The 15,063-nt window shown below is 48.4% G+C and overlaps 1 protein-coding gene across 2 annotated transcripts in view; it reads left to right on the forward strand.

The window, feature by feature from the left end:
- LMTK2 (lemur tyrosine kinase 2) overlaps positions 1–15,063 on the forward strand; it is an 80,388-nt gene that overhangs the window by 60,836 nt on the left and 4,489 nt on the right. For both annotated transcript variants that reach the window (XM_082600371.1, XM_082600372.1), the window contains exons 10-13: positions 3,937–4,086; positions 5,580–8,541; positions 14,399–14,531; positions 14,774–15,016. In XM_082600371.1, coding sequence (XP_082456497.1) covers positions 3,937–4,086; positions 5,580–8,541; positions 14,399–14,531; positions 14,774–15,016 — 3,488 coding nt within the window. The remainder of the gene's footprint in view (positions 1–3,936; positions 4,087–5,579; positions 8,542–14,398; positions 14,532–14,773; positions 15,017–15,063) is intronic.

The following is a 15,063-nucleotide window of genomic DNA, read 5'->3' on the forward strand; positions in this document are numbered from 1 at the left end:
TAATAGTGAGATGTATGTCAGTTTAATGGAAGTTGAAAAAATGTATCTGAGTCTTTAGCAATTTCTATTACAGCTTCCTTAATTTATGTTTACACTTTTTTGTGTTATTGTCCTGCTTTTTCTATTTTCTTTTTCTCTACTTGCCTTCTTTTAATTTTTTTTAAACTGTTTTTTCCTCTTAGCTTGGGAGCTGTATACTCTATTCCTGTACTTTTATTGGTTACCCTAGAAATTATAACATGTATACTTCACTTAACTTAGTCTAATAGTAGTTCTCATCTTGGCCCTGTTTCTGAGCAATACAAGGACCCCAGGCTACTTTAACATACTTTAACTTGGTTTAGTTTTACTCTACACACACACATGCAATTATATGTCATTATTGTTGGGTATGTTGATTTTTTCTTTTAACCCCACAAGACATTACTATTATTTTTTTTTAGCATCAGTGTTTGTTTAGGTTTATCCACGTAATCAAATCACTTTGCTGTTTTTTTGTTTTTGTTTTTTTTAAATCTCAGACCTTCCATCTGGGATCACTCTCCTTTTGTCTGAAGTATGTCCTTCAGAATTCCCTTTAGTGAGGTTCAACTGGTAATAGATTCTCAGGTCTTTCTCCGTAGGTCTGAGTGTACCTTTATTTTGTCCTCGTTCTTGAAGTATATTTTTACTTGATGACAGTTATTTTCTCTCAGCATATTGAAGATCTCACTCCACTGTCTTCTGGCTTCCATTGTTGCTCTTGAGAAGTCAGCTGTAAATCTCCCTAAGCTCTTTGAAGGTAACGTGACTTTTTCCTCTCTGGCTACTTTTAAACTCTTCTCTTTGTCTTTTGATTTTTGTAGCTTCACTATAATGTGTATTGGTGTGGATTTTTTTGTTTTTCTGCTTGGGATTTATTTGGCTTTTCATATCTTAGGTTGGTGTTCACAGCCCTTATTTACCCTTCAAATACTGCCTCTGCCCCATTTTTTCTCCTTTTGGAAGTCTGATTTAGATATGTGTTATACCTTCTTTCTCTGTCTTCTGTCTCTTATTCTCTCTTTTATATATTCCATCTCTTTGACTCTGTGCCACACTCTAGATAATTTTTCAGACCTGTGCTCTATCCACTAATTCTCTCTCTCTTTAAAATTCCCTCTTCAGCTGTGTCTATTCTTCTATTAAATCTCTCTACTGAATTCTGTAGTTCAGATATTGGCTTTTTGGTTTTAGGAGGTCTATTTGATTATGATCTACATCAGATAATTCCAGTATCTGAAGTCTTTGTGGATTTGATCTTGCTGGCTCTTGATGGTGGTTTGTTTCCTTGGGGACTTTTTTATGGTGAGGATCTTGGAAACCTAGAATTGAGAAACATTTCTCCAGAGAGGGTCCACATTTGCTTTTGTCAGGTACTTGGATGTCCCATCATGTAAGGAACTACTCTAATTCAGGGCTTTATGTATCCAGCTCAAGATCTTTTAGAGCACTCAGATGGTGTGAGTTTGGGCTGTAAGTCCAAGTAAGGGCCAGCTCTGTGGTTACAGCTTCTTTGGGACTACACTCCCCCGCCAACACACACACACGTACTCACGCTCCCACGTGTCCACTTATTCACAGGACCTCAGTGCCAAGGCAGCTTGCCTTCCAGGCCCCTGAGAGAGGCAGGGGGCAGGTTTATTCCCACTGTGAGGAGGTCTCTGTGAGACCCCTTACCTTGTGCAGGCCCAGGGCTTTGGCCTGTCCACCGCCACCATCACCCCCACTGAGCCTGGTACACCACAGACACAGAAGCCCAAGTTTTGTGCTTCAGCAGATGCTGCAGTTAAAGGTGGTTTTAGTGTTCTGCTTAGTTCACTAAGCTCTAGATTTTGTCCAGGTAATTCCCTGCTATCTTATCTGCTGTTTGTTGTGTTTAAGAAGTTGCTTTTCATGCTTCATTCATATTTTTACTATTGTTGCAGGGTGATTGACCTGAAAACTTAGCCTGCGTTCCCAGAGACAGAGCCTCCCCCTTGTTTCTGACAGGTTGAGCAGCCTCTGGTGGCAGGGCTGGCAGTGGTGCCAGCTTCCACGAGAGGCACGGACCAAACTGCCCTGTGCCAGGGGTGACTGAGAGGGTCCTCTCTCAGTGAGTTTGGTGGAAGAGGGGATAAGAGCTACAGGACATTTTTCTTCCCAGAAGAAAGAGGCTTGCTGGTCCCCAGGGAGACACAGGCCAGTGCAAGGCAAAGAGCTGGAGAGAAGGGAATGCTGGCGGTGGCCAATGGCACTTGTCCCCGAGGAGACTGGGCGGGAAAGACTAGGGAATAGAGAGCTGCAGGGCAGGGTGGGCACACGTCTCCTCTTTCTATGTGGCCTGTGCCAGGAGAAAGGGATGCTCAAGGAAGATGTTAGGAGTCGGGGGAGTGGGGAGTTAAGAAGAAAACCCATGCTTCACGGTCTCTGAAGAACTGGGGAGGGGATTGGTTTGGGAACAGGCCTTGCTGGGAGAGAGAAAGGTAGTTACATCGGGGATTTGGAGAAAATAAGGCAGGTAGAGGTAGAGGTACGCGCCCAGGGTCAAACCAGGCTTGGTGCTGATAACACTCATTTTGCCCCTAATCATAGGCCACCTTTGTGGTCTTTAGCATTTCATGTAAACTTCTTATTTTCCTCCGTCAAATACATTGTTAATTCCCTAAAGTCATTGACAGTGTCTTAAACTTCTTTGTATCCAAAACAGCCCTCTGCCCCTAGCAGTTCTGTGCCAGGGAAACTTCTCCCTTCTTGAATTGGATTGGGAGATTTGGGTCCTTTTATTTCCTTTGGTTGAAATGCCCTCTCCACTTAGATACTGAATATGTTGATTTTTCTCACTGATTTGTGAGATTAGTATAAGAGAGTGTAACTCATACATTATATTGTACTCTACCACGTCAAATAATAAACTTATTTACTCAAGTACAGCTCATTATTCACACAAGCATTCTGGTGGGTATTGATCATAGTCACGGAAACCAATAGCCAAACCTGGCTGGACGTCAGAACCATGAGGGAGCTTTTTAAAGATGCAGCCACACCTGCATCCACCAACGAAGAATCCTCGGGGTGGGTGGGGCGGGGAGGGTCCTAAGTACCAGCATCCAGATGACACAGACGGTCAGCCGGGTTTGGGAGCCGTTGCAGAAAATAGACTGTAATATGCGGCAGAAGTGGAGGTGGTGGGAACGAGCGCAGGGATCACACAGAGGAAACGGAGAGGAAGTGTCCCTCTGGCTTCAGCCACAGAGGCCGTTCCCATGGGGACAGCACTGGGCGTGCGGGTGAGTGGGCCGGGTACTGCGAAGGTTGGCCCTGCCCGTGGTGATGGCTGTGCACCTGGAGGTGGTGAGGGACTCGGGCAGGTGGCCGCTTCTGGCAGAGTAGTGGGGGGCGTCCTTCCGAAGAGCATGAAGCCCCAGATACTCAGGAATAGCTACAGCAAGAAATACATGGGGCAAACGGGGAAGGATTGTTCATGTCAAGATTTCCGACGTTTACTGCTGTTGTGAATGGGATGTTTTTTCCCCACCCCAAATCTCAGAATTCAGTGTATTTACCTTGTACCTAGCTGTGTTGCTGAACTCTTAAAAGTCATCGTGATGATCTTTCTAATTTCTTGAGTTTTAAGGTTGACGGTCATATTCGCTTCTCCATGTAATTACGCCTCTTAGCTCCAACTCATATTTTTTTGCATTGGCCAAAATTCCTAAATTAATATTCCGTTAATAAATCTGAGGAGGTATTCTTGTTGTGGTCCTCATTTTAATGGAAATGCTTGCTTTTAAAATCATGTTAAAGAGCTATCTTGAGTGACCTTTTCAGTAGACACCTTGTGCTTGAAATTACTAGTGACTGTACAAGTAAAAATGTAGGTGTTAAAACTTTGACATCCAAAGAAAGAAAGAAATAACCGTGTTCTTTTTTCCGCAGGTCCCTGGGTGTGACACTTTGGGAGCTTTTTGAGAATGCCGCTCAGCCTTATTCCAACCTTTCCAACTTAGAGGTTCTCAACCAGGTCATTCGAGAGAGAGACACAAAACTCCCAAAGCCCCAGCTGGAGCAGCCTTACTCTGACAGATGGTGGGTAACTTCACGTCACGTTCTTTTCAGAAGATAAGGAAATCCTGTCTGCATGGGTCTTAGTTATGTATTCTCTAATTTTGAACAGTAAACGTTATGAAAAGCAATCGTTTGTATATTATTCATGACTGATTTTAGAATTAACATCCTTTTTTTTTTTTTTTTTTTTGCGGTATGTGGGCCTCTCACTGTTGTGGCCTCTCCCGTTGTGGAGCACAGGCTCCAGACGCACAGGCTCAGGGGCCATGGCTCACGGGCCCAGCCGCTCCGCAGCATGTGGGATCTTCCAGGACCGGGGCATGAACCCGTGTCCCCTGCATTGGCAGGCGGACTCTCAACCACTGCGCCACCAGGGAAGCCCCCATTTTTTTTAACGTAATGCTATTTTTAAAAAATGTGTAGAACAAGCAGGAATTTATGTATTACATGCAATAAGAAAAATGTTAAGTCTGAACTAATTAGAAAAGTCAATTCTAAGGGAGTTTCCTGTTGTGGACTTATTTTAAAATGAGGCTGTTTGTTTAAGTGGTACCCGACATGCAAGAAGAGAGGTGGGTGGCATAGACATGATCATATTTAAATTGGCACGTGAGACTCATTTGCATAATGTATGCTGACGTTTGCAAAACATATTTACTTCTTATGATGCTCCAGACCAGTTCTTACTCGGATTCCAATTAGGATCGGGCTCACCTGTGTCAAGGCCTCTGTCTGCATCACCCTGTGCCCGGCTGATGTTGCCCCTGGAGCTCGGTGCCCCTCTGTGTGGGTGTTGCTCAGCCCCACTACTTGCTAGAACTAACTCACCCAGAATAACTGGACATACACGCTGTAAATTTAATACCATGACATCGTCCTTGTCTTCCCTTCCACTCACGGCTACAGTTTAAGATGCTGGCTGTATTCAGCCAACCCTTTGAGGACCAGCTCCTGGTTGCCACTGTCTCTGGGCTTCTTTCTCTACTCTTTCCCTCCACCCTCAGCTCCTTGCATGATCCGAGGAAACCATGTGCTGCAGGAGATCATGGTGTCACTTTTTATTGGGGGAATAATTAGAGATTAGTCACAACAGCATCTGTCTGTGAATTCTTGCAAAATAAAGTGAGTAAATCTCAGAACGTTAGATACGTGCATCTTTTACTAAGCAGAATACCTATGTCGGTTGTGTTAAGAGGAGAGCATTTTAGAACTGTTTCTAAATTCGGTGGCTAAGTCCCTGGAAAACGCCAGAAGAACAGATGACAAAGCAAAAGAATTGCAGTGACACTGTGCAGTGTCCTGAGGACACAGAAAATTAGCGGGCCAGATTTCCTCTGTCTCCAGTTTCCCTTTCATATTGATACACCGTGAGCTGAACCCCTTCAGGTGGTCGGCAGTGATTAAAGTGTCGAGGCTTCTGGGGTGTTGAGTTGGCCCAGGGGCCCTTGTGAGGTCTTTCCTTATTTTAAAACAATTTATCATCCATCTGCTAATCACCTGTCTGTGTCGCTCAGGTATGAAGTCTTACAGTTCTGCTGGCTGTCACCAGACAAGAGGCCGGCGGCCGAGGATGTGCACAGACTGCTCACCTACCTGCGGATGCAAAGCCAGAGGGACCCAGAAGTCGACTTTGAGCAGCAGTGGAATGCACTCAAGCCAAACACAAACAACAGAGATGCTGCAAGTAACGCCGCCTTCCCCATCCTCGACCACTTTGCCAGGGACCGGCTCGGTCGTGAGATGGAGGAGGTCCTCACCGTGACCGAAACCAGCCAGGGCCTGAGCTTCGAGTACGTCTGGGAGGCGGCCAAGCACGACCACTTCGAGGAATGCGGCCGGGGCCCCCCAGACGAAGCCGTGTCCTACACCGGCATCTTCTTTGCCACCGAAGCATTTGAGAGTCCTCTCTCAGATCCCGGACCCGGGAAGCAAGATGACAGTGGCCAGGACGTCCCCCTGCGGGCCCCCGGAGTAGTGCCTGTCTTTGATGCCCACAACCTTTCCGTCGGAAGCGACTATTACATCCAATTAGAAGAAAAAAGCGGTAGCAACTTGGAGCTAGATTACCCACCTGCACTGCTCACAACGGAAATGGATAATCCAGAAAGGGTCGGTGACACAGCATCCCAGCTTCTGACCCTCAGGAATGTCGAATTTGAGGAGTCCAGTACAGATGAGGATTTCTTCCAGAACACTACAGACCCCAAGGATGCCAGGGTACCCGAGGATGTGCATGTTACCAAGGGCCCCGAGAGCCCTTTCAACAGTATATTTAATGATCTTGACAAATCAGAGGCTTTGCCCAGTCACCAAAAAATATTTGACTTAATGGAACTAAATGGAGTCCAAGCTGACTTTAAGCCGACCACCTTAAGCTCAAGTTTGGATGACCCCAGAGAGTCAGTAATTACACGCCATTTGAAGAAAGAAAAGCCCCGTAAGCTGTTTGACTGTGAGCCTCTTTGCTCGTCAGGAAACCTCGTGCACCAAGATGGTTTTGATCAGCTGGATGTTGAAGAATTGTCAGAAAACTTTTTATTTCTTCAAGAGAAGAACTTACTGAAAGACTCCTTGTCCAGCAAAGAACATATAAATGATCTTCAAACAGAACTTAGAAATGCTGGTTTTCCTGAAACCATATTAGAAAGTCCGAGTAGAAACTCTCTAGATGCTGAGCTTAAGTTTGCTGAAAATAAACCAGGCTCTTCTTTGCTGCAGGAAAACGTCAGCGCGCAGGGTAGAGGCCCGGGCGTGGCGCCCAAGGACGGCACTTGGGACACGGCCTCGCTGCCTTGCCCGCGGGCGCAGGTACCTCCTACCTCGCTCAAAACAGAGGGGCCGCCTCACGATGTCCCTCCAGGTGTGTCCTTGAAGCAGGGTGGAGCCAAGCCCATGTGTCTGGATGTTGGTGTCCGTGAAGACAGTGTCTGCCAAGAGGTAAACCCAGACTCCGCGCCCGCCCTGGTGGACACACCTCCCACTGGCGATAGGTCCCGAGACCTGACTCCCCAGAGGGAGGGGGCCTTGAGACTGACCCAGAGCGACTCAGGCCTTGTCCACAGCACTTTTGCCAGTAAGGTGAGTATAGGGAACAGCCTTCCAGAACTGAGGCAGAACTTACAGAGTCAACCACCTTTGGAAGACCACTGCCATCGAGGCCTGCCTGAGAGAGCCTTGGAGGCCGTGGATGCTCTGAGTCAGTTGGGCTGTAAAGATGCTGCTACAGAGGAGCGGGGCTTGGTGTCTGCCCTCTCCTTGGACTCTGCCAGTCAGGACAGCCTTCTAGAGGACAGCTTGTCGACGCCCATCCCGACTTCGGAGCAGTCTGTGGAGACCCCAGGCTCCCTGGACTCAGTGGACGTCTGTGAGGTTTTACTGGGCTCCTTAGGCCCTCACACGCCGCAGAGACTCTTGCCCCCCGACAAGCCTGCGGACAGCGGCTACGAGACGGAGAACCTGGAGTCCCCCGAGTGGACGCTGCACCCGGCCCCCGACGGCACCATAGCCCTTGACGCAGACTCGGCGGGCGACGGCGTTCGCGGGGGGCCACCTCCCACCCCTGTCATCATCGTCTCAGACACAGCCGACGGCCACAGGGGTGCAGAGGTCACCTCTCAGACTTCCGCCCCCGGCTGCCAGGGCTCGTACCGAGACTCCGCTTACTTCTCAGACAATGACTCTGAGCCCGATAAGAAGTCGGAGGGGGTCCCGGGAGCCTCGGCATCGGCCTTGGGAGCGGACCAGCCCCTGCCTGAGCCAGGCGCCCCAGAGCAGAATCCCAGCTCCCCGGACGGCTGCCTGGAAACCAGCAGCAGCCAGCCTGGCCAAAGGTGTCCCCCTGCTCGGCAGAATGCCAGTCCCCTGGAATCAGGAGAAGCGGCAGAACCAGCACCCGCTGACGCTTCCAGACAGATGCATCCCCCCGAGGACAGTGAGGCCGGCAGCCCCTCAAGCCCGCTGAACTCGGAGCTCAGCAGCGGGGATGACCTCGAGGCCCAGGAGGCGCCCCCCTGCACGCTGGCTTCCGCCGGAACCAACACCAATGAACTCCTGGCGTTTGCAGATGCCTCCCTCCGCTCCAGCGGCCCAGCAGCCCCGATGGTGGAGAAGGCCTTGCGCGGCCACTCCGAGGGCCCCAAGCTGAAGGAGCCAGACGTCGAAGGGAAGTACCTGGGGAAACTCAGCGTGCCAGGGGTGCTCGACCTCACTGAGGACGGAATCGACGCGGATGAGGAGGACGAAAACAGCGACGACTCGGACGAGGACCTGCGGGCCTTCACGCTGCACAGCCTCAGCTCCGAGTCGGAGGACGAGGCGGAGCAGCTAGTCCCTGTGGTCCTCAGCTGTGAGGACGGCCGCCACCTGCGGAGCCTGTTGAAAGCCCCAGCCTCCGCGGACCAGCTGCCCGACGACTGGAAGAGAGAGAAGAAGGCGGTGACGTTTTTCGATGATGTCACAGTCTATCTCTTTGACCAGGTATCTGTCGTCTGTCACCTCCAGGTTGTCCTGTTAGAGAATTCCAGAACGTGTTAGGGGGACGAGCGTGCTTGGTTTTTCCGATTGCCGTCTCAAGGCCACGATTGTTTTGTGGTTACTCAGAAAAAGGAATTTGGGGTTGGCTACAGTGTCAGTTCCAAGAACACGCAGAAATGGGGTTTGCACAGGAAACTCCCGTTACATTACGGGAAGAAGATCTGCGTGCTCTTCCTGGGTGTCCTGGCAGAGTCCTGCTGAAGTTGCTTACCCCTTCCAGACCAGATTTTTATACTCTAACAGTAGGCAGTAATGCCCAGCGTGCAGGTGCTGCTCGAACAGTCCGAGGCTCACATGTAGCCCTGGCAACACCGACCAGCGGCCCTGCCTGTGGAGTGGGGACGGGGACGGGGCAGCAGGACAGTCTGTGGCCCTCCCGGCCCGGGGCTGGCCCTGCCCTCCTCCCTGCGGTTGGGCAGGCTGCCTGCTGTCACCACTCAGGGGGCCAGCCTTCGGCTTCTTTAAAAATGAAGCAGCCTACAATTCAAGCTTTTTTTTTTTTTTTAATGTTCTTTGTTGACTAGTCTTTGTAGCCCTTGAATTTGCTTCTTGAATCACCTGGATTATAAGTGAAGCTCCCATTCTAGAAGGCATGGGAGTCCTTGTTGGTTTCTTCTTGGATCTGCTTGCCCTCCCTTTGTATTTAGTCCTTGGAACCAAGACCTTGGTATCTCAGCCTCTCGTTCAGCATTGGGCCTCTTGGGCCCCACACTTGAGGCTCTGCCCACACCCGTGGGGGTCCTGGGTGCTGCCCCGCCTCTTCCCTGGGAGCTGGGTCTGCTTTCAGTTGCTCGTTACTTTACGCTTTGTCGCTTCTGTGTGTTCTCTTTCTACGGTGTCGCTCAAAAAAATTTGAACTGTGGCATGTGGGGCAGGGAAGGTAGAGGTAGTTAAGTGTTTGGGAAAAGAAAAAGTAGACTCCTGGCCCAAACCTCAGTTCATCAGATCTGTGAGAGGGGCCAGGAGGCTTATACACATCCCAGCTTCAGAACCTGAGGGCTCAGGGAGCCTAGGAAACTGGTTTGCCATTTTTTCACTGAGAGTGGAAGAGACAAGGGATCACCTGGCCCCAGATTTTGTGTTTTGTTATCAGTCTTTCGAATTCACGTATCCCTTTCTTCACCTTCTCTGTGAACTTGAATTGTACGAGACTTCACCACAGAGCAGACGATCTGTAGGTGGGATAGAAAGAGTTACAAAGTGTGTGCCGTGAGCAGTGTGGGTGAGGGCTGGGGAAGATGTCTGGGTGTCTAGTTGCAGCAGAGGGATGGACTCGGCTCCCATGGAAGCCCCCGCCTGGGCTACAGAAGGGCTGCACTCGTGTGACGACTTTGGCTGGGGGGGAGGTGATGTTTTGGTGGCTTCAGAAGACAGGGCATGATGGCATGAGATCGAGATTCAAGGCATGAGAACGAAGGTACAGAAATCAAGTGTAAGACATGCTTAATAGATGTGAGATTTGAGAGGCTTAGTGTAGAGAAAGTTGGAAAGTGGGTGAAGTCCAGAATGAAGTCCTAAGAATCTTCCTTTTTGTGATCTCTAGTTAGTTTTCTCATATGTTCCATGCAGTTTCCTTGGAGTAACAACTACCTGCTGGTTCAGGCAGGTGGCTGGTAGATTTTCTCCTGCTCTTACTGTGCAGCTTAATGAGCTGGTTTTGAAGTAGTTTGAATAGTTTCAGTACCTTAACTCCAGAGTTTTAACTGAGCACTCCTGGGTTTTGGCAGTTCTGTGTCTTGGTTATTTCACCATTGGTTCAGCAAATGCTTGGTGAACACTTAGTGTATGTAAAGCAACTTTCTCGTGAAATCACGGCACAGTGAGTGAGTGGTCTGGGTGCTGGCACTTCACGCACAGAGTCTCCTTAGCTTCCCCACACATTGGTGGTCTCCCATATGCCTCTCGTGGGCCCTAAGTGAGCCTGGCGGGGTGTTTGACCCTCAGCTCTCACACTGCCCCTTCCGGATGCACAGTGTTCTCAAGGCCAAAACGGTGGACAGTGATGCTTACTTGCAATTAGCGGGCCGCGTGGTTGCCCTCCAGCCTGTCACAGGGCAGATGAGCTCTGAGCTCAGTCCCATGCATCACAGCGCTGGTCATTGTAACGACGGGGCCGGGGCTCAGCAGTGTGGCCTTGGAGCCGTGTAGAGCCACGCTTGGGACACCTGGGTCGTAGTCTTACAGCCAGGAGCCCCCAGAGGTGTGAGGTGGACTGCCTGTCCTGGGGCAGATGGGGAGCCTGGGAGCCTGTGTGCTGCTTTTCTATATTCACAAAAATATTCTACTGGGATTTTGATGGGAGTTGCATAAAATCCATAGATCAGTTTGGGGAGAATTTTTACTATGTTGAGGCTTTCAACTCATGAGCACATTATGTCTCTCCATTTATTCAGTTCTTCTTAGTGTTTTGTAGTTTTCAGCAGACAGATCCTCTGCGTGTTTTGTTAGATTTATACCTAAGTATTTCATTTCTTGGGGAGCTAATTTAAAAGGTAATTTTAAAATTTTGGTTTCCATGTGCTCCTTGCCAGTATATAGAAACATGATTGACTTTTTTCTAAATTAATTAATTATTTTATTTTTGGCTGTGTTGGGTCTTCATTGCTGCACGCGGGCTTTCTCTAATTGCGGTGAGCAAGGGCTACTCTTAGATGCGGTGTGCCGTCTTCTCATTGTGGTGGCTTCTCTTGTTGCAGAGCACGGGTTCTAGGCACGCAGGCTTCAGTAGTTGTGGCTTGCGGGCTCTAGAGCGCAGGCTCAGTAGTTGTGGCACACGGGCTTAGTTGTTCCGCGGCATGTGGGATCTTCCCAGACCAGGGCTCGAACCTGTGTCCCCTGCATTGGCAGGCGGATTCTTAACCACTGAGCCACCAGGGAAGTCCGTCAACACATTTTCTGATTTTCCTTTGACCCACGGATTATTTATAAAAAATATTGTTTAATTTCCAAGGGTTGGAGTTTTTTTTTTTTTTTTTACCTTTCTGCTACTGATTTCTAGTGTAATTCCATTTTGGTCAGAGAACATATTTTGTAGGGTTTCAACTCCTTTAAATGTGTTGTTTTGCTGTAGAGCCAGGATATGGTCTATCTTGGTGAATGTTCCATGTGCACCTGAAAGAGTGTGTATTTTGCTTCTGGTGGGTGGATTGCTCTATAAATGTCAGATGCAGTTGGTTGTTCATTTCTTCTGTATTGTTGCTGATTTTTCTGTTTACTTGTTCTGTCTATTACTGAGAGAGAAGTGTTGAAGTCTCCGGCTATAATTATGGATTTGTCTGTTTCTCTTTTCATTTCTGTCAGTTTTTGCTTCATCTGTTTTGTAGTTCTGTTGTTAGCTTCATACACATTTAAGATTATTATATCTTCTCAGTGAATTGACCTTTTGTCATTATATGATGTCATTCTTTATTCCTTTCTCTGATATTCATAAAGCTACTGTGGTTTTCTTTTGAGTAGTATTTGTATGATGTCTCTTTTTTCATCCTTATATGTACATGCATCCCTGTACTTGACAGTAGTTTCTTGTGGATAGCACATAGGTGGTTTTTAAAATCTATTCTGAAACTTTTTGTCTTTTAATTGGTATTTTATGCCACTTACATTTAATAGAATTATTTGTATTTGGATTTAGGTGCACCATTTTATTCAGTGTTTCTGTTTTTTGAACAATTTTTAGAATTACCTTTTATCTATTGCATTTCTTACTATATGTCTTCTCTTAGTGTAGTTTTTGGAGTGGTTCTTGGGATTACAATGTACATACTTAACTTTTCACAGCCTCCTTAGAATCAGTGTTTTACCATTTCAAGTGGAATATAAGAACCCCTGTACCCTGTGGGCCCTTCATCCACCCCTACCCCTTTTCTTCAGGTTGTCTGATGTGTCATATGTTTATTCATCAAAAACCCCATCACACAGTGCTCTATGCTTTACTTCTAGTCATCAAACATGTTTTAAGAAACTGAAGAGGAGAGGAATAGATAGTTACTACTGTTCTTTTTTCATTTCTGATGTTTCAGGTTCCTTTTTATTATCATTTCCCTTCTGTTTGAAGAAGTTTGTGTGGCCTTTTTTTTTTCTTTTTTCTTTTAACAAATTCTCTTAGTTTTTCTTCATCTTAGAGTGTCTTTATTTTACACTGATTTCTTAAGGATATTTTCTCGGAACATAGATTTCTGAGGTGACAGTTCTTTTCTTTCATCATTGTCCCTGGCTGCTTTCAGGAGTTTTTTTCTTTGTGTTTGGCTTTCAGTAGTATGATTATGGATTTCTGGATTGCAGGCATGGATTTCTTTATATTTATCTCATTTTAAGTTTTCAAAGCTTCCTGAACCTGTAGTTTTATGTCTTTCACCAGATTTGAGAAGTTTTCAGCCATTGTTTCTTCTTTTCTTCTTCACCACACTCTGTCTCTCTGTTTCTGGGACTCCAGCGTTACACCTTTTGGTAATATCCTTGTACATGGGCCCTGAGGCCCTGTTCTTTTCATTCCCTTCCGTGTTTGCTTTTGCTGTTGTTCAGATTGGATCATTTCTGTTGATCTACTTCACATTAACTTATTCTGTCCTCTCTCATGTCCATCCTGCTATTGAGCCCACCCAGTGAGTTTTAAAATTTTGTTTATTGTATTTTTCTGTTCCGAAATCCGCAATTCATTATTTTTATCTATTCTTTTGCTGAGACTTTTCCATTCATTTCCAGTGTGTTTTCCCATACTTTGTAAGAGCATATTTATAATAGTCTTTCTCAGGTAATTCCAACATCTAAGGACATCTTGGCATTGGCATCTGCTGATTGTTTTTTCTCCTGGGAATTGAGGTTTTCCTTATTCTTTGTTTGCTGAGAAATTTTAGATTGTACCCTTATTATTTTATCCGATTCTGTGCCTTGTTTAGATTCTATAGATAATGTTGATATTTTCTTCTTAGAAGGCGTTGACCCAGTTGGGTTCAGGTCACAAGTTCCAACCAGCCTTCTGGGGATTGGGGTCCCCTTTCAAAGCCTTTGTTGTGCTGTTTGAACCTGCCCTGTGCATGTGCTACCCCCTGGCCAGACTGGACCTTGGCAGTGGTCTCCCTGAAATTCAGTTCTCAATGCTTTGGTGTGCTGTTTAGGGTCAGATCTACCCTGAGCAGCTGGGGGTAAGCCGGGAGCTCATCAACAACTGATGGGATCCCTTTGCTGAGCTCCCCCCTCCCTGGGCTGTCCAGTGTCTTGGCCCCTCTCTTCTTGGTCCTCTGGCCAGAAGGCTGGGCTTTGGGTTACCACAGTACGCTGTGCAGCTGCGCAGCGGGAGGACGGACAGGGATAAGGCATGTGGGTTCTCCAGGCAGAGAGGAAGCTCACCGCCCTCAGAATTACAGGTGCCTGCCACCCCGCCGCTGTCACCCAGGATTGCTTGGGCTGGGAGCAAGAGAACAGGGGAAAAAGAGCAAACCCCTGAATTTCCTCTCCTCTTTCTAAGCATCAGAAGACCCCCCTTCCTGCATCTGGAGCCAGGACCCAAGTGGCGGGGGTGGGGTGGAGGGGTGGGGTTGGTTCACCACTGGCTTGGTGTCCTTTGACTCCAGCTCTCTTCCCCAACCTGCCTGCTGCATCTCCTCCTCCGAGGTCTCCCGTGGCCGCTTTGTGTGTCTGCCCAGGATTTAGAGCCCGTTCCACGGGAGAGATGGGGCGCGGACTCCTGGCCCACCTTCCCCAGGGGTGGGAGGGACAGGTCACAAATGGTCAGCGAGGGCCCCTGCCCCAGGGCTCCTGAGAGCAGGCGCTGGCTGATGGGAACTTATGTTGGGCTTTTCAGGAGACCCCGACCAAAGAGCTGGGCCACTGCGGAGGAGAGGCGTGTGGGCCGGGGCTGAGCAGCCCCACACCGTCGTCAGGCTCCCCCTACCCGAGCAGGTGCATGAATTCCGAAAGTTCCACTGATGAAGAAGGTACCTCATTGGCAGGTTTAAAAAGCAACTAAACATGAGTGGGATGTGAGCTGTTTCTGAGGATAACTTCACATGTCGCTTTCAAAGACCCCCCTGACCCTGGGGATGTGGGGTGGGCAGCTCTGCCGTCTGTGCCCAGGGTGGTCTGTGCCCCTCTGAGCCCACCTGGACGCCTGCACTGCCCTCTCTATTCCTTAAAACGAAGTCATGAAAGGAGAGTTACTTTTATTTCTTACTTCCAGGTGGAGGCTTTGAATGGGACGATGACTTCTCCCCGGACCCTTTTATGTCAAAGACAACGAGTCACCTCCTCCGCTCCAAACCTTCTCTTCAGACATCCAAGTACTTCTCCCCGCCGCCACCGCCCCGGAGCACGGAGCCCAGCTGGCCTCATGGGGCGCCCTACTCCAGGTTCTCCATCACGCCCGCCAGCATCGCCAGCTTCTCTCTCACGCACCTCACAGACTCGGACATGGAGCAGGGAGGTGAGGAGGGTGCGGAGCTAGGGGAGGGCCGGCTGCCCGGGAACGGG

Source organism: Mesoplodon mirus (genome assembly GCF_964341445.2).
Source record: "Mesoplodon mirus genome assembly, chromosome: 15".
Taxonomy (NCBI): Eukaryota; Metazoa; Chordata; class Mammalia; order Artiodactyla; family Ziphiidae; genus Mesoplodon; species Mesoplodon mirus.